At 41.5% G+C, this 20145-nt stretch overlaps 2 protein-coding genes across 6 annotated transcripts in view; both read left to right on the top strand.

Moving 5' to 3' along the window:
* The window catches only part of CCT2 (chaperonin containing TCP1 subunit 2), a 161805-nt gene that overhangs the window by 10546 nt on the left and 131114 nt on the right, over positions 1-20145 (top strand). The gene's annotated exons all lie outside the window — the stretch shown is intronic.
* Positions 9456-20145, top strand: part of CPSF6 (cleavage and polyadenylation specific factor 6) — a 28436-nt gene continuing 17746 nt past the window's right edge. For all 5 annotated transcript variants that reach the window (XM_065636721.1, XM_065636713.1, XM_065636705.1 and 2 more), the window contains exons 1-3: positions 9456-9609; positions 17707-17916; positions 19821-19924. In XM_065636721.1, coding sequence (XP_065492793.1) covers positions 9550-9609; positions 17707-17916; positions 19821-19924 — 374 coding nt within the window. In that variant the 5' untranslated portion in view covers positions 9456-9549. The remainder of the gene's footprint in view (positions 9610-17706; positions 17917-19820; positions 19925-20145) is intronic.

The following is a 20145-nucleotide window of genomic DNA, read 5'->3' as shown; positions in this document are numbered from 1 at the left end:
TTCCATTTTCTAAATGCGAAGAAAGAAATCTTCACTCCGAAGAGTGAGCGAGCATTTGTAGTCTTGGATTTCTCTTCATATTCCAGACAGCATTCCCTAATTTACTGAACCTCCAGACAAATAGCATCTCATATTTTCATATTCCATACAAGACTATACTGCTTTGTGTCTTAGACTGACAGGGCTCTGTTATTTTTGCTGCCTACTTCTTCTTCAAACCAGCCTGCCCTTTCTGCTGATCCCTCAGCCCAACAGTTGCACTGCAAAGGCAGTGGGGATTTACAGCTGGTTATTTCCCTCTTTCCATGAACTGCTTTGTACGCCCCTCCCCTTTTTGCTTGTACTGTGAGTGATTCCCTTGATGGAATTTTTATTGAGCAATGGCAAACAAACCTAAAAGAAATACATAATATTGTAGTTTACTGAGAGGTCATCTCCTATAAAGTCTGGTGCGAGGCAGTTGTGTCCCAGACGGGGCTTCCTACGGATTTAATTCTGCATCAGCCAGCTGAGTTTGACACAGGGCATTTTAGTAAGCCTGTGTGAAAACACTTTATTGTTTGAAGGCACTCTTCTCTGCAAGTCCTTAGTTCATCACATTTATAGCACACAGAGCTGAAAAAAATGGCTATTTTCCACTGGGTACAGCACCAGAACTTCTGGAAACAAACCAACCCAAACAGACCAAACCAAAACCAACAAAACAAACAAACAAAACCACACCCCCAAACTTTAATGAAGTAAAAGGCAGGTTAAGGTGCTAAGCAAGGCCATAGTTTTGCAGTTTTTTTGAACTGGCATAAACCAGAACTGCCACAGAAAAAGGTCACCCTGCCCTTCCCCGACCCTTGCGTGCCATGGCCCCCGCCACTCCCATCTGCTCACACGGAGACTCCTATCGCCTCATGTCAGCTTTATTTTTTTTACCATGGCAATTTCAAGCCAGACCAGTGCTCTGACCCAGTTCGCCACGGTGTACACGGGTTATGACTTTATTACTAATTAAGAGAGTGTCAAGTGGTGCATAAGGACTTGCAGGTACCCTCTTCCCGGCTGGTCACCTCTGGAGAACGGCTTCTTCCCCCCAACAAGCCACCTGGCCCTTGGTCTTCTAGGGATCACACACAGTGCCATTGTGGCCCCAAGACATAATTACCCTTTCATATGCTTATTTTTCAGTTCAAAGAGCCTGAAAGAATGGGTTTGGCGTGGGTAAAAGATGGGTGGGCACCAGTGGGCTTTAGTTTGGAGAAGAAATGGGTCAGGGCTCCGGTTACTGCCCAGGGCAGAGCAGCTGGGGCTCAACCAGAGACCAGGCCCTGTCCATAGAAGTTGTTGCAGGTCATCTGTGTGAAATTATATGATGGTAATACTGAACCTCTACATGCTCAGATTTGGGGCAGAGAGCATCGTTTGGAGTGTGCACCAGTAGACAGCAACGTTAATGTCCCTGCTGAAAAAAAATAAGGAGTTCACCTTCAGAGCTATTCATTTTTAGTTGCCATAGAAACAGTCATTAGAGCCATTTTATATCTGGCTGACAAACCTCACATTTTATGATCTTGCTTTTCTGATTTCCCTTGCTTTCTTTTTTTTTTTTCTGTTTTTTCCTTTCATGTCTGATTTTTATTTCAATGCAAAATGACTGACAGAAATATTACTTCTTCTGTCTCTAAGATAAATACGAGTTTAATCTTTTTATCCATGAAATTCTCCATTGCTTCCCATATATAGGTGCTCAGTTCATAATAAAAATATGTATTTCTAATTAAAACAAACAAAAGCAATAAATACACACACATGAAGTAAAATTACAATTACAGATACTTTTCCTTTCATTTTCTGTTGCAATAAAGTGAGTATTGAATTAATATTAGGATGTTATCTCCCTTCTAATGAGTCTAACACAAATTCTCACTTATTCTCCTAGTTTGCTCATCTTCAGTCACCCCAGATGAGTTACAGACACAAAACAGGAGTTTGTGTTTACTTACTTGCATCTTAAATAAGTCAAATTATAAGATTTTTGTGATTGTTTTCACTCATTGAGATGTTCATCCAACATTTCTAAAATTTTCTGCTTCTTTTTTTTCTGCTTTAGTGATATCTTATAACTTCACACCTGCAAGAAGAGAAAATCAATGTATTTTTAAATGTCCACTGAATCTGAGTAGCTCAAATACAAAAAGGTGCTAAGTTCCATCAGCATTTAAAAACTTCAGCTATGCTGAACACTAAATGCCAGATTCTCACAAATTCGGCAGGTGGAAATTTGAGCTCAAATGTCTCCTTTTGATTAAAATAAATATCATGGTATATGTACTGAACTTACAGAGAGAGAGAGTTCATTAATATATTATAGCATTTGTAAACTATGTAATAAACTCAGATTGAAAGTGCTGGGAAAATGGAAAATAATTACAATTACTTTGTGTATTTTCTGTAACACAAAAATAAGTTGGGCTAAAACTGATTCAGAATGAGACCTTCCACACCAGAATTATTACATATGAAAAGTATTTATTCCTCAAATACCACTGAAGTTCCTAAAGAAGTAACTTTGTCAAGGGATGGCACAGTGTTAGAATCATAGAATCATTTTGGTTGGAAAAGACCCTCAAGATCACTGAGACCATCCATAATCCAACACTGGCACTAAACCATGTCCCTAAGAACCTCATCTATATGTCTTTTAAACATCTCCAGGGATGGTGACTCCACCACTTCCCTGGGCAGCCTGTTCAATTCTTCGCAACTCTTTCAATGAAGAAATTTTTCCTAATACCCAATCTCTACCTTCCCTGGTACAACTTGAGGCGCTTTCCTCTTGTCTTATCATTGGCTATTTGGGAGAAGAGGCCAACCCCCTCCATGCTACAACCTCCTTTCAGGCAGTTGCAGACAGCGTATCAGGTCTCCCCTCAGCCTCCTTTTCTCCAGGCTGAACAGCCCCAGTTCCCTCAGCCGCTCCTCATCAGACTTGTGCTCCAGACCCCTCACCAGCTTCGTCGCCTCCTCTGCACTCTCTCCAGCACCTCAGTGTCTTTCTGGTAGTGAGGGGCCCAAAACTGAACACAGGATTCGAGGTGGGGCCTCACCAGTGCTGAGTACAGGGGGACGATCACTTCCCTAGTCCTGCTGACCACACTATTCCTGATACAAGCCAGGATGCTGTTGGCCTTTTTGGCCACCTGGGCACACTGCTGGCTATGCACCCAGGTGGCACAGGTATTTCTATAGGACTGTGTACCTCTGCATCTGCAGAGCCTCCTTCCTCCCCTTCATGCTTTCAGCCAAGTCCTACCCACTGCGCCAAACCTCTTTCCTCCCAGATACAGATATGGTTCATGCATCTCCTTTCCACTCCCCCCATCTCTTTATTCTCCAGCATAGTAGCAGAAAATGGCCCAAGACACACAAACAGCCAGTGGATGCAATGCGGACATGGACAAGGTGCTGCAGGTGAGGACACCCTTGCTGGGACAGTCCTCAGGAGCAAGCAAGCGGAGCTGCGTTAGACACGGCCATGGAGCAGCGGGAAACGGGTTGGCATGCTGGATAAGATTGCTTTCCAGTCACAGACAAATTCTGCTTATTTGTAACACTGTAAGCATAGATACTACCACTCCTAAAATTTGCAAGTGCAGAAGTTTGAAAAAACCAAACCTGCACGTTAATGGAGAAAGCTTCTCTTGAGGAAGCCTGGAGAACAGTGTTGTACCAGCCTGGGCTCAGAGTGCGGCGATGAGGAGCGACGCATACAGATGCAGACAGAGGTGCACAGAGTTCTTGTTAGTAGCGAGAGCGGAGAGAGCTGAGCCAGGCTGAGCTGAGCTGACTCTTATTAACAGTCCTCAATTTATAGGTTTGCAGATACGGGCCTGGATCAAGAGGTTAGACAGGACGTTTTTTCAAAAAAAATGTTATCCCAAACGCACCACACTCGTGTCTGTTTTCAGTCACACTCCCATGCATATCTTGTGGGCGGCGTTCCGACCCACTCATTCACACACCCATACCCAACATTCACACATCATGCATATGAGGGCGGTTTTCCGACCCAAGGTATCATTCTCACTGGCCTGGGCTATCACTCCTTACACTCATAAAAAACATACTTCTGTATAACCTGTCCAAGGCCCTTTAGCTGGAACCGCATGTCCTGCTGTTCCCACACAGAGCGCTCAGGTAGGTGTGGTATGTGAATGAATAGTGAAGATATTTTTCAAATTCAGAGTGATTCCTGATATAAAAAGTAAACAGAAATCAGAAAGGAAAAAGAAAATTAACAAGACCCCATGCAATTATGTTATCCCAGAGCTTACATTCTTCAAAAAATCAAAACCATCTGAAAGTGATCTTGGGAGAGTTGTTCCTTTGTTTGTACATGCATATAGCCCATTTAGAGAGAGAAAGATATGTTTGATGCATTTAACATGTCTAGGAGGTTTCAGTCAATTCAGAAGAGGAGATTAACTGCAGAAAGGTATTGCAAAAAAATAGATTAGTGCTGATCATAAGGGTAAAACTGAATTTTAAGAGAGAGGTTTGTAAGCAAAGAGAAAGTGAAGCCATAAAAGAAAAAGTGTGTGATTTAAAGCTGAAGATCCAATTTTATACTTTTTTTGGAGGTAACTGAGCCTTCTGATTAACAGCTCATACAGAAATGGATTCAAACAGGGCATCTGAATTTATTATCACCTCTTGCACTACACTCACCTCTAATACACCTTCCGGTCTTGAAGGTTGAGATATTAATGCCATTTGCAAATGATCTCCTGATTACCCCTAATTTTCAACCTGGCTCTGAACCACAGAGTGAATGGCTGAACCAAGAGAATGAGCAGGCTGATGGACAGTTGTAGGGGGAAAAAAAAAAAAGATAACCCTATGGCCATAGGTATGAGCCCAGAAAAACTGAATACCTATAAAAAGACAACTCTGGGCAAAAGATGACTAATATCAGCTATTTTCCAACAGTAGCTGTGTCAGCAAGAGTTCCTGTAGATGCCCTTCGGATGCAGTGTCACGTTACGCTTAATCCAGGGGTGTCAAACTCATTTTCACCGGGGGTCACATCAGCCTCGCAGTTGCCTTCAAAATGCTGAATGTAATTTTAGGACTGTATAAATGTAATTACTCCTACTAACCCCTGACTTAATCCAATCTAACTGTGAGCCACAACTAAAAGAGGAGGTAATAGTCCGTCTTTCCCAGCACAGGTTGTTGCTACCTTTGTTTGGGAATGGGAATGTGACTGTCCCTCTCCTTATCATCCTGCAGTTACATTAAAGTTAATAAAACTTGAAATTTCAGCCTTTGAAAGCAAGTACATAGTCAAGGATTTGTGCCTATTTGCCACCTTATTTGGAACACAGCATGTTTTCTCAGTTGTACAAACAGAGACACTTCAGTGGAAAAGACAATTTGTTTTAGTTTAGAGTGCACAGATTTTACCATTTGGATTATTTTATTATTCTTTGGATTATTTAGAACAACAAAAGAATGTATACAGTGGCTCCAGGCAGCTTTGAACAGATCAGAATCTTCAGGACTACAACTAAAGAAACAAAACATATCCAATGCAGTTGGACTAACATACCTAGGACATAAGTTTATACAACAAAACATACACTGCAAATCTCAGCTAAGCTGAGGCCTCTTCTAATTTTGAGTACTATCCTGATTAACACAGCATTTTTTCTTATCTTATATGTATGCTTTCACTTTGTTGTCTATAACATTCATGCATGAACAGTTCACTCTGATATTAAAATGAAAAGTTCATTTGAAAATTCCTGTGCCATTCTCAGTCTCGATTACTCAGTGAAATTTCTGACATAAATTTATTTTGTTAATATAATTTTTGTTTGTTTTTAGCAAAAATAGATTACTTTTTAAAAATGTTATTATATTGAAACTGGTTCTGCCACTCTTACTTAAAGCAATGCACTTAAATGTATTTTGAAGTAATCACATACAATACAAAGGAGTGGGGACTGCATTCTGCTCCCCTTTGTCTTGCAGCAGTAGCATCCTAGCAGAAAAGGCTCCAAAAGGCCTCAGAGAGAAAGCATGGGGAGGTCTTGTGGGCTAATACAACATGTGTCATAAGGTTCTCAAAGCACCAGCTGCTGCTTTTATGTTCAAAATGAGGATTATACTTGAAATTGCATCATTACAGCACAAGAGACCAAGGGAACACTATACAACTAGAGAGGCTCTTGTGGATACAGGAGAAACGGGGACTTAATGTATAGGCCACTTTCTTCTGCAGAGCTGCCAGTGTCCCTTTTTCCTCCTGCTTTTTAAATTGAGGGAGCTCCAGCTGCTGCTGTCAGATGAAAGAGTATATTGTGGTGTGAAAGAGGAACTGGTGGAAGACACCAGTTCATCTGCTGCCACTTGTTCTCCTGCTGGGCTGTGGCTTTGGAAGGTGTGCAATTACTTCACAACTCGTGGCTTCTGCTGTCTCAAACAAACCTTACCAGGACCCTTCTCCCAGACCAAACTGTATCACCAATATCTCTTTCTCTCATGACAGCACTTCTATTTTAGCCCATGCTCTACCTCGGCCTTCTGAATTTTTCTGGGTGAAGGCAACGTACAGTCTAAATAATTTTAATGTGTGCAAAACAAGAAGCACTAATATTTTCACTGGAGTGGATCAACTCCTACAATGCTCCATAGCAAGATAATATATCACAAAGAAGCTATTGCTGCCCACAAGAAAGATAAAGATATATTTAGTAGGTCTACTCGTGAAAAGAATGAAAACACACCAAAAAGTAAATAGAACAGCTTGCGTAATATTTAGTCTCCTGCACTGTTTACAGAATCTGCTTAATGGCATATATACAAGAACAAAAATGATCATAGCCTCTTCTGTAAATGCCCTTGAGCAGTAAATCTAGCCAGTCCAACTATTTAGCAAGGCTCCAAAGTGGAAAAGCCCCCTGAGCACAAAACACAACAGTGGGCTGAAGGTCTAAGGGATTTGCTGATCTCCCTTCATTATCTTACAGAGCAAAGAAGAGGCCGTATCTTTTCCTCTTCAAAGACCCTCAGCAGGGTCCTTTAAATGCTAGTGGCAATCCCTGTGGTGGTTTCTGAGGTGACTATAATGACTTTTTCATTCATATTTCATTCCCTTGCCCTTTTAAGCACCACTACAATCTATGTATAGCTTTAAGATATTCAGACGCATATAAAACAATCACCTGCACACAACCTGCGAACTCTCCTGTGAATTTTTGTCAGCTCACTCAGATAGCAAGGGCTAAGTTTTCTTGACTTCACCAACTTTGTTCAGTGTAGGAAGAAATATTAAGCGCCACAGTGCTTCATTTTGTTCTGTAGAAGACTAGTCACTAAATCAGTTAATCATTAAACAAATATGTCAACCCAATTAGATCCCAGTACTTCAACAGTACCTGTAGGCGTGGTGGCAAATCCGGCAGTGAATCTTCCTTGAAAAATGAATGAATCATTTCATTCACGTGACTTGTGCATTCATAGATGTGAACTTGTACTTCTAACCGGTGATCAAGCACAGTATTAACAATCATAATTGTAACCAACACTAGAAGTTCAATTAAGGCTACTTGTTTGCTCCTGATTATCATCTCTAAAATGTTGGTTTTTTGGGTGATGCTCTAAACTTTTCTGAAGAGTGAGAGATTTGCTAGTTTCTCTAACCAGGAAACTCCAATGGAGTGGAAAACAAACTCAATCACAGGATTTCTGGCTTCTATTAATACCAGGAATGACACAAGGTCTGCAGCGGATAACTGTTAACATGACACAAGCTGGATAACAACTCCAGGAATAATGCCCAAGCATCTCCATGCCTGAGGTAGATCTGGATTGAAGGCAGGCACGCTCCATAGCATAATCCTTGTTGTGGTTCTCCGATTTTTCAGCTCCTTTCCGCTCTGTTCCTCTTTCCTTCCAATGGAGACTACAATGTGGGGGCAGCAAGGGAGACAGGGATGGTCTGCACCCAAGTCCTGGAACCAACGTTAAGTCAGGACAGTTTGGGACATGGATGCTGATCCAGGAACTGGGAAGTGCTCCCAGTCATGGAAAAATAAGTTTAGAGTCAAGTGAAAAATAACACTTAGCATTTTTATTCATTGCAGTGATGTTTTTACATTATTCTAATTCAGCCTGAGAAATACAAGCTTCTTATTGTCAGTTTAAAAAGCAGCTTTATTTTTCGATGTGCAACATAACGTACAACATAATCTGCAGTGTCAAACATTATGCGCATTGTGCATTATACTCCAGGAGACGCTCACTGGTTTTGAAATCAACTGGAGCGTAAATGTGCATCTGGGTAATAGGAACATTCATTCGAAAATAATCCAAAGATGCCTTTGCAATCCTAACAGTTCTGAATGCATGAAAAAACCCTCTTCGATACTAATTTTCTTTACTTTGTGATGTTAAAACTGAGCTCTGTAACAGCAGAGTATTTTGGAGTCTAGATAAACACAGAACAGTGTGTGCTTGTTCATGTCCTTTATGTACAGTGTAGAGTGCTCCTGAGACCAGCGTGTGCGGCCCTGGTGTGACAATCATAGCATCATAGAACAGTTTGTGTTGGAAGGGACCTCCAAAGCTCATCCAGTCCAATCCCCTGCCATGAGCAGGGACATCTTCAACCAGATCAGGTTGCTCAGAGCCCTGTCCAGCCTGGCCTTGGATGTCTCCAGGGATGCGGCATCTACCACTTCTCTTGGCAACCTGGGCCAGTGTTTCACCACCCTCCGTGTAAAACATTTCCTTCTCATGTCTGGCCTGAATCTTCCCTCTTTTAGTTTAAAACCATTACCCCTTGTCCTATCACAACAGGCCCTGCTAAACACTCTGTCCCCATCTTTCTTACAGGCCCCCTCTAAGCACTGAAAGGCCACAATAAGGTCTCCCCAGAGCCTTCTCTTCTCCAGGCTGAACAACCCCAACTCTCTCAGCCCATCCTCACAGGCGCAGCACTCTGCTCCGTTTTACAGACGTTAATTAAAGTCCTCGGCTATTAAGCAATCAATGCGCTTTCCCTCCGCTGGGCAGCACTTTCCTCGGAGCTGAGGCCGCGAGAAACCCGAGTGAGCACCCGGCATGAGCCCCATCCCCGCAGACAGACGAGGCCCGGGCAGCCGCTTCCCCGCACACCCGCGGGGCCCAGCGGCACCGGCACCCGCGCTCCTCCGGCCCGCTGGGGAGCTACGAGCCCGCGGCCCAACACGGCCACGCAGGGAAGGGCAGAGGCGCGGCGGGGCCGCAGGGCGCGAAGCGGCTCTGGCGAACGGAGAGCAGCGGGCCCAAGCGGGCCCGGGGCGGCCCCGGCGGGCGGAGCGCGCCCGGCCCTTCCCCCCAGGCAGCCGCCACTTCTGCGGCGGCCGGAAGCCTCCCCCTCCCCGCGCGGAAGTGACGGCACATGTCCCGCCCCCTCGCTCGCTCCCTGCCTCCCTCCCCCCTCCCGGCGGCGGCGGCGGTTCCGGAGCCGGGCGCGGTTGGCGGCGGCCCGAGGCGCGGCCGGGCGGGATCATGGCGGACGGCGTGGACCACATCGACATCTACGCCGATGTGGGCGAGGAATTCAACCAGGTACGCGCGGCCGGCGGGCCCGGCGCGGCCCCTCCCCGCCTTTCCCTTCCCTCGCCCGCCTTCGCCGCCGCGCCGCCTGCAGGGCCCTCAGCGCGGCGGCCGCGCCGTTGCCGCCGCCATTGTTCGGCCGGCGCCGCCGCCGGGCCTTCCCGTCGCCGCACGCAGCGCGGGGCTGCGCAGGGGACAGGCCGCGCCTCGGGCGCGTCCCCGCCCGCGGGGCCCCTCGGGGAGCGGCGCGCCGCCCGGCCGCGGTTTGTGAAGGGAGGCGGGCGGGGGCGAGAGGGGCCGCGGTGCGCCGGGGCGAGCGGCCGCCCGCCCTCCCTCCTTCGCTCCCCCTTTTCCTCCCTCCTTCCCTCCTCAAGTGCCCGCGCAGGAGCGGCTCCGGTTCCCGCTCCCGCCGCGGCGCGGAGCCGCCCGCAGGGGACGGGGCCCTCCCGGATGCGGAGCGGGGAGCAGCTCCTTCCCGGCGGCCCAGGGGAAATACAGCCATTGTTCGCAAACCGAGGAAAAAAGCCGGCGAGCGGTAGCGGTTTCTCGGTCGATCTCTGCGGGGGAGGCGGAACTAGTGCAGCTTTATTGTTGCAGCGTTGGAGAAACTATCTTCCTTTTTAATTTTTTTTTTTTTAATTGTTGTTCTCCACTAGTTAAAAGTTACACAGCCCTTCTGTAGAGGAGGAGCTCTATTTTGGTAAGGAAGTGAGAGTGAAATAAACAGAACTTTCCTGTATTACAAGCAGTCCACTCTTCTAGTTTTTTTGTTGTTGTTGTTTTTTGGGGGTTTTTTACCCCTTATTTTTTCCAAAAAGCTGTGTGCCTGCTTTCCTACCAAAACCTAAAACCTGATGATCGTATTGGTTTTGTGTGCCATCTGTCCTGTTTGTGACTCTTGGCTTCTCCAGATCGTGTTGCCCCAGATTGCATTGTTCCTGCCCTAGAACATAAATAACCGATAATAACTGCAGTCACACGTTTACTGGGTTTACTGGGAGATAGGTAATAAGTTATGGAAGTCACAGTTAACTTGGATAGCAACTTATAACGATCTCAGGAAACTTCAATTTTTAAAATATCTATTGATAAAGCAATTTAGAAGATAAGTAATCTCATAAAGGTATACTGTAAAGGAATACCATACTAGAGAGTAGATGATGCAGAGGACTGAGTTGCTCTTAGTTTGTCTACCTATGAAAGTTTCTCCCTTACAGTTGAAGACCCGTTATATGAATTTAAATGGGGGTGAACCGTAGCACAAATACCATTTAGCATGAGAGTACATCTCTTCAGTTTCTTTAATAACTTGGTTTTGTTTTGATCAGCTCCAGGTAAAACACTGATAACAAATCAAGTCTTTCAGGAAAAAGCCTCATTTGAATCCAGTCGTGTTTGTGTACATTCCTGTGTGCAGAAGCCCTCAGCGTAGACTAGTGTTGTGCTATGAGTATGGTGCAGACAGATACTGCCAGAACAAAGGTGATGGGGATTCTCTGTTTCACTCACATGATCCTGGTCTACTCAGGTTATGGTTAATATTAAAATTCTGTGTAGCCGTGATGGATGGAAGGATGGTGGTACAGATGAGAGACTTGTAATAATTTGGTGTTGCTTATTCTAGGAGTCAGAAGAACCTTTGCTCTTTTTGTTGTATTCACTACAGTTGCTGTCCTGCTGGGTCTGTGTTTCTGCACTCCGCTTCCGCAGTTTGTGAACATTGCAAAATACAGGGCAGAAAAGTGATAAGAGGCTAGTGTGCCTTTTCCCTTAGCTCGTGTAGGTTGTTTTTATTTTTTTCTTTTATTTTTTCCAAAATTTTGCTGTTTGGTTTTTGTGACTTTCATTTTGCCTCAGGACCTGCTCAGTTGAACTATATTACTTTAAAATAGAAAGTTTTACTGGGAGAGATTGACACCTCTGCACTTTCCTATTTTCTTCTGTCAAGCAGAAAAGGCGGCTGGTTGTTACTGTCTACAGTATTACTTATTATTTCTAATTCTGACATCTAGAAGCTTCTATTTGTGAATTACTGTTTCTGATTTGAAGCCAACAGCTTAAATTGATAAGGTGGCCATGGTTCTGCATATCTGTGGATAGCTGAAGATGACAGTTGAGAAAATGCTGTAGGGAGAAAGTGATTTGCATTATTAATTTGTTTATGTAGCAGACATTTTATGGAACACATATTTGTAAGAAAAAAATAGCTTTATGTGTAAAGCAGTAAGCTATTGTTTTTTGATTTTGTTGTGGTATGTTAATTTGAGTTACCAATATTCGTTCAAGTTGCACTATAGGAACCAAACTTTCCATTAGTTTTACCAGTAAGCAGGGACTGAAAAATATACCGTGTAGTTTTGTTGTTCTTCTGGGTACAATATAACTGCATTTATACCCAAGTTGGGACAAAACTTGTTTGCATCTGTAGCGAATGGGTCATTCAAGACTAGAAGCTGGATGAGCTTCCCTTCGTTGTTTTGTCTTGTTCTGGGCCTCAAGGTACTTATCCTTGAGGCTCTTCTGGGATATTTTTAAAGCCTTTTTCCAGGAGAAGAGGGGGAGGGATGTTCTGCTTGATTAGCACTAAATGAACCATAGGTTGTAAGGGTGAAATAAAGACCACAGAGCCATGGATTTACACGCTGGCAAAGATGGATGACAACTGAGAACTGTCTTGGTTGCAGTGAGCTGGCTAACTTGACTTCAAGTCAGATCTTTTTAGTGAAAGTGCATCTTTCCCATTCCATCTGGAGCTCGTCAAAACTAGTCTGTGTTGCCTCTTACCATTTGGTGACTTATTATTCGTCAGAATTGTATTCTTTGTCCTTAGGCTTACAGCTTTACTGAAGTTGGCTCCCACTCGTGTTTTTTTGTTTGTTTTTGTTTTGGTTTTGTTTGTTTTTTGTTGTTTTGGTTTTTTAAATTGTGCTTACCTCTTTTTTTTTTCCTTTTTTTAAAGAACTTGGTTGAGTAATTTTCCATTTTCTTCTTCTAGACTGGCTTCCCCATCCAGCGATCTTTTGTATTTAAAGTCTTGTTTTGAGGCAAAAGTCTCATAAATTTAATGCTGCCTGCGTACATTGCTTGTGACCTGTAAGAAATAGGTATCGTGTGGTATATTCTACTTAGGCCATCTCCCTACATGTTTCACCTCTTGCTCTTTGAGAAGAAGAGATAATGTGCTTCATATGAGAACTGCATTATCTGCATACAAGCGGCTGAGACTGGCATTCTCTTGATGCCAGAAGACCACAGAAAGATTACCAGATTTTAGGATGTGTTTCTGTACATGAAACCTGAGTATATCTGTGCGTGATACGAAGATAATGAGGAGCCTGTGCATGAGGCCAGCTTGGATCTCAAGGTTGCCTGCAACTTTGGCCAGTAAACTCTGTTACTTTCCTGCAGTCCTAACAATATGAACCATCAAGTTCTTTGGTGCTCTAATAAGCTTTACATTTCCCAGTTTGTTTTTTTTTCTTTCACATGCACATAATTAAGCAGTAAAAAACTGCTTTTCTTATACATTATAATTTACTGTCATCTTATGCAGTAAAATAAATTTTATATGTATACATATGGGAAATTTTACATGGTTTCGTATCCTCTACTTGGTCAGAACGATCTCTTATTTTAATGCTGTGGAAAAAGTGCTTGCTTTAGTTTATCCTCTAATGAGTACACTCGCATAGTTGTCTTGTGGATACGTCTAAACATGCCTGTAGTGTTCTAGTTTGATATTTAAATGCTAACAAATTAGAAATGAAAGAGCTTCGACTTTGTATTTTGTAACTGGATAATAAAAGTGATTTAGATGGAGTAACCAGTTAAGAGGCTAATTATCTGGAAACCTCTGTGGCTACAGATTCTTAGGAATATGTTAGTTACTCTCTTGATTTCTTGTCTAGAACACAGAGAGAAAAATATTTTTGTGTAATTAATAATAAAAGCTAGCATTTAATGACCACATAAAACAAGCTGTTAAAAATGGCCTTTATATCAGGAAGACTGTTGTGTCATTATGTGAGGAGATGGACACATTGTGGTGTAATAAATTTCCCCTCAGATGGGAAGGGCTGTCCTGGTCATAAAAAACATAAACTGGCAGACCTGCATTTATTATAAAATGTATGTGCAATACCTTATTGCACATGAATTTCGTCAGTACTGTTGATCTGCTGAAATGGGCCTGGGGAAGAGATAACCTTTGTATATTTGCAAATATCAAACTACAAAGAAAACCTCAGGCCATCTCATCTGATGCCTCTTTGCTTCATTCTAATGCAAACAGCAATACTACTTACATTTAATTTATGTTTTCGACTACTTGTGAATTTTTAGTTACTCTATTTGGCAAGGGATCAGATTGCTTAAATTTTAGTGGTGTGCCAGTTGTAGACCTGAGGGCCTTTGGGCTTACAGAATAAATGTGAATCTTATGGTCTAACAAACTTGTCTACCATGGTGGATGTTTCTGCCACAGGCAGTGTGCTATTTTACAAACATCAAAGGCCTGCTGTTTTGTTAAGGTTCCAATCTGTGTGTTCAGACAGCTAATTGAGACCAGAAATATTTTTTTGCTTATCTCTTTAACTTGTTGTTCTTCAGGACCTACAAACGTTTTTAAAAGTTAGGATGCTAACAAGTGTTTAGAGTTTTCGGCCACATATATTGTAACTTGAATTAAAAAAGTGTTAAGGGAGAAGCTGGATAATTTGCTTTTTCTTGACCAGTTCTCTGCAACTCAGAGGAGTATGGCTGCTAAGTTTGAAAAAAAAAATAACACTCTTAATTTGTTGCTTCTGGACATGACCACGATGTTCCATGTGTTTCTGGCTTTCATATTTGAATGTTGCAAAACAGTGCAAACAGTAATTGAAATACAAAATACCGAGGAAGGGTTTAGTAACTGGAAGTTAACAGCTAGTCTGGCATGAATCTTTGAGAGCTTTTCAGTACCATTTTGATTCACTCAGTCCCACTTAATAGCACAGGCTGTGGTATTTCAGTCCTGATTTTCCAGAGCAAATGATCTAGTATTTCAGACAGTACTCAAGTTAAAACATGGGCTTTTGAAATGTCTTGCTACTCTGAGTCAGTTGTGGAGGAGGCTGGAATAATGATGCTAACTTTGTTTCTTAATATGTTGGTAACATTGTGAATGACTATAATTGAGCGGAAATAATTTATCTTTATGCTTGATGGTCTTCTCTTAAGTAAGGAAGTCAGAAGAGGTCAAAACTAATTCCTGGTACGGGCAGAAAATTTGTTGAAATAGCTAAGACTAGAGAAATAACACTTCCTGTATTCTTTTTCACGCTCTTCTACATCTAGGAAAGAAGAGTGTGTATACCACGACACTAAATTTCCATGGTATACATGTGAAGGAGGAAGGGTTGTTGGGTCTTGTGCAACAGTCATCGAGACACCTCTCTTCCATCTGCACTTGCAGTTGCTGACTCTGATCGTTCTTAATCATTGAACCACACGCCTTGTTGACGACTGGTAACTGAATGAATTCCATGCGTGATGTAGGAAGAGATTATGGGGAACAACATCAGATTTTCTGTTGTGTCTTTGTTGATTTAAATTAAGGAACTTGTGCTGTCGGGCATTTTGGGCCCCTGAAAAATTATATGCAGATGATGCTGCCCTAATAATTCTCTCCCTCCTTCGATCGTGACCTGAAAGTTTATGTGATAGAAACTTGATCTGTTTCAGAGGAGTTTCTTGCCACTAGGGAAGTGCAGGAGAGCTGTGCACTGCTGCCTGCTCTGGTATTTTGGCAGTTCTGACCTCAGCCTTTTCAGAGAGATAGGTTAGTGTACAACTGCTCTAAGACTGGTGGCTGCCTGCTTGGATCTGTCTACCAAAACTAAATTCTGCTTCCCTGAAGTCATCATCCATTCACTCAGGTGACTAGTATCACTGCATGTTTAGTAGAGGATTTCTTAAATTGCCTTGTGATATCATCCTTAATCTTGCTGTAAGATGTCGTGTTGAAGCTTGTCCCAGGCAGTTCTTTGAGCCTGCTTTCATTAGCTATGATGATATGAGGAATCAAACTGAGACAGAGAACTAGAGAGATGAGGTGAAAATATGAAACCCTTGATTTAATGATGATAAACTCACATTAAGAGAGGTTAATTTTCTGTTGAAGTTTAGAGTGTATTGGGACAGTGCAGTTTACTGAGGATCAAATCTATGTGATTGACAGTGCCAAAACTTATGTTATCTGGGTTTTTTGTGTGTGTGTTTTTGTTTTGTTTTAATTTAATTATGCTTTCTTTGTATGAGCAGCAGTTGATAATGAATGTGTTAGTATTTTCAAAACAGCGGATCATCTGATGACTGCTGTAGATACGTTGGGTTTTCAATCAAGGTGGTTAGCTTTGCAGGCTGTTTTCTGTGGAATCCAACTTGATTCTCTCTAGTTACTATATCTAGTACCTTAAACTATTCCATCTAGGATGCTTGTTTGGGTTTCTTGATACATGTTCACAAGATGCCGGATGCTGAAATATCCCTTGATATCAAAAGCTGGTGAGGGGGTTTCTGTTCTGGATCGGGGTGGAAGAGTCCAGGAACCCTCTGCAGGCTTTTGAAGTCTCACCTTTTGCATGTGGCAAAGCCACCTGTGAAAGTCAATATATAAAAGCTTTGAAGGTTAATGTTAAATACTGCTTGGCTCTCCGAAGCTTTGCCATACCACTGTTGTTCACTGAGAAGTTACTGCCTTCCTGTCAACAGAAATGTAGATAATGCCTCTCACACAAATTGGGCTGGTCTATCATAAGTAGTTGCTATGATACTAGAAAAGGGTAGCAGCATCCTGTTGTGGAGTTGGTCACCATTGAATATGATGAATGACAGTGTCTACAATGAAAAATGACAACTACCAGAAGAAGTCTTTGTTTTAAAAATAGTTCCTTAATATAAATATATAGCACCCAACTTCATTCATGTTTGGAATTAAGCAATCCTGCTGATTAAGGTTACACTGTTTTAAAAGGTTTTTTGCCTGTTTTTAAGGAGATTGTTATCATTTACAGTCAACGTTTTACCTTTCTCCTAATGATCTGTCATCTGTGATGACAGTATAGCTATCTCTAATAAAAAGTAATATGGCACATCAACAGATCGAGGCAGTCGGTGCTCAGGTCCCTCTGTCTGCCTAACACACTGTTTGCATAGTCTACTTCAGACTAAATTTAGTCTGGCCTTTTGGACCAAATATTCCTAGCACACTTAGGAATCGAAGCTGTCTGAAGCACCACTGATTGATCTTGACCTGTCTGTTCCCATTTAGGAGCTAGGATGCAGTTGTTGAGCACATGAAGCAAAATGTCTGGAAAGTAACTCTCATTTCCCTTCTCTCCAAAAGGATTCTGGTTCACTTGGCCAGAACTGTCCTGTAACCTGTACCAGCCCACGGGAGAAGGGAGTGATTCACTCCAAAACACCTCAGTGCTTTTCTGAACCAAAATGTTTGAGAGGCAGCTGTGATGCTGTAGAATAGTCCCTCTGTAGCCCTAGTTTTATTAAATTCAATGACACAAAATAGAATTGTGTCCCTGTCTGGCCCCTCTGTAAATGAGGATATAAAAATCAAGTTAGGAATGCAGTAGAATTCTGAAATATAAAGAATTGTGTTTGTCAGTGGGGCTCTTGTTGTAACTTGATCTGTTCACTCTGCTAAATGTTTTGATGCAAAAAGATTTGCTTGAGAGTGGATGTTAGCCTCTCAATTTGCACATTGCTTGCACTTGCCAATGTCTATAATTCTGGGAGTAGGGCTTGTGCATTTTTGGATGTCTGTTTATATTACAAGGGCAAAAGTATTGCAGTGCAAAACAGTGGCCAGAGATATCTTTTGGTTTTTGATTTTTGTTTCCCTGTCAGTTTAGAATATAACAGAAATAATAAGAATTTTATATACTTTCAATGTGGGTGAAACTGGGGGTTGGCTTTTCAGCAGGGATGTTATGTAGGTGTTGGATCAGACTCCCCAAGTCTGTGGAATGTGGCAGTTATCACAGCATTTTGTTTCAAGTAAGTTTTAAGAGTGTTTAATGTTAAATATAATCAAGGTGTCTTTTGTATTTTTAGGAAGCTGAATATGGTGGACATGATCAGATTGATTTATATGATGATGTAATTTCTCCATCTGCAAATAATGGAGATGCCCCAGAAGATCGTGATTACATGGATTCTCTCCCACCATCTGTTGGGGATGACGTAGGTAAAGGAGCTGCACCAAATGTTGTCTATACATATACTGGAAAGAGAATTGCCTTGTACATTGGAAATCTTACTTGGGTAAGTATCTTATTACTATTTAGCTGTAGCCAGGAATTTTAAAATTATGAATGTAGTTCTTTGTAAATACTTTTGGCTTACAAATTAGTTTATATGAAATATTAAGAGTACAGCAAAGCAAGCGGTGTGTTTTTGTTGTGTGTGGGTTTGTGTTTGGTTTGTTTTTTTTTTCCTTTTATCTGAAATTTAGTAAGCCTGTCTGGAGCTGTCTTAATATCTAAAAAAATCAAGAATCTCTTCAGTAAATATGAACTGTAAAGTTTCCTGCTGTGTTTGAAGTGTTATGAAGGGGTGTTTGTGTTACCGTCTTCTTAAGGTTTTCAGAGAACTAAATGAAAGAGAAGAACAAGCTTAAACTACCAAATACTTTATGCCTGCAGATACTTTAGGGCTACTGAATGAACCCATTTATTAGTAAACCCTTGCTGAAGTTTTGAGTTTGAAAAGGAACTGGAAGGTTCTCTGGGATTTTCTTGAAATTACATTTCACCTTTTTCCAGGGCAGTGAGTCTTGAACAAAACTGTTTTCAGATATTTGCCTTGAGGCTTATTTCTGCTGTCCTAGGAGTAACAAGTCTGGGATAACTCACTGAACGGCAATTGTGCTTAAGACAATTACTTTTGTTAGCACTATGGCATTTTAAAACCAGTTGCTGTTAAGCAAAGTGCAAGAGGTGGTCCGTAGCTGAATTGACTGGAGTTTATAGATCTGTTTATCTGAAGTCAAATTCTTCCAAGTCCATGCATGAAAAGTTCTCATTCAAGGTTTTTTTTCCCACCTGAATTTCTTACTATTGCTAAACTTGGAAAAGAATGCTTTGTGGGTGCTTAGGTGTCTTTTCATTACTTATTACAGTATCCTAATTTTAGGAGCTAATAAGTAAGTAAAGGAGCAGTTGACTTAACAGTTGTACCATTTCAAAATACGTGAATGGAATTGGTAAAATGCACATGAATTAGCTGAACTCATCCAAGTCAAGTGTCACAATTCCTAAAGTGAGTGGCCCAGTGTGCAGCGATATGTAGTTATTACTCATTATTTGGCTTCACAAATGAAGTTATCCACAAAAAGTGGATTTATTTACTTTGGTATTGCTATTGTGTGGGTTTTTTTGCATGTAGCTTTCAGGAAAGTAATTTGTTGAATTTTTAAAAGAAGCTTTGATTTGAGAGAGAGCAGATAAGTAGTTCAGAATCTTAAAAGCCTGATTTGCACTTCCCATATGAAATTTAAAGAGGTCATGGAGTTACAGGAGTAGGAAGAAAACTATAAGTATTGGTCTGTTTCTGTACCATCAGATATGAGTGAAATTGTTGAATGTTACATAGTAATTAATAGGAAGTTACAGCAAGTAGGTATGGTTAAGTGGAAACAGTTGTTTCTAACCATAGTTTCTGTTTTAGTTTCCCTTCTTTTGTCTGGAAATCCTGCTATTTTTGTGAAAATAATATGTAGTTCACTAAACTCTCATTAGTCCAAGCTCTCATAAAGAGCACCTATTTAGCGAGGCATTTAAAATTTACTTTTGTGTGGAAACAATAGAATCAGTGGGATAAAAAATGGTTTGGGTGTTGAAAAAGTAACAGTTACTGAAATAGTTCTGTTGAAGTCTTGTGCTCTCAGAATACAAGTGTTACTGAAATACAATATTTTTTCTTTGGTAAACTGTAGCTGGTAAACTGTGTGGAGGGGTTGATGCAGTGTAACAAATGAGGAAGTGTGTATATTTTTAAAATTAATTTTCTGAGGATTGTAAAATATAAGTGACTGCTCTCCAAAAGTCAGAAAATATTGACAGCCTGAATAAAATATTCCTCTTGACCAAGTTCACACCAAACATAGTTGCCCTTTTCGTGGTGTTTTAGATAAGCTTTCATAGTTGAATATTAAAAATATTTTTCAGTGGACAACAGATGAAGACTTAACTGAAGCGGTTCATTCACTGGGGGTAAATGATATTTTGGAGATAAAATTTTTTGAAAACCGCGCTAATGGCCAGTCTAAAGGGTAAGAACTTATAATTTGTTTTTACTCTAAATAGGCTGAAGTTTGGGAGGGTGGAAAAGGGGAAAGGGTTGTCAATTTTCATAACTGTCAATACTGATAATCTTTGTTTATTGATAGCCAACAATGATTTGGTATATAATTTCATACTAATGACTTAAATTTCAGGCATAAATTTTTATGACAGTATTGTGTGTCTTGTTATTTTGCGAGTTAAATCCTGT

The sequence above is a fragment of the Caloenas nicobarica genome, chromosome 1 (assembly GCF_036013445.1).
Source record: "Caloenas nicobarica isolate bCalNic1 chromosome 1, bCalNic1.hap1, whole genome shotgun sequence".
Classification (NCBI taxonomy): domain Eukaryota; kingdom Metazoa; phylum Chordata; class Aves; order Columbiformes; family Columbidae; genus Caloenas; species Caloenas nicobarica.
This window is presented reverse-complemented; position numbering and strand designations above follow the sequence as displayed.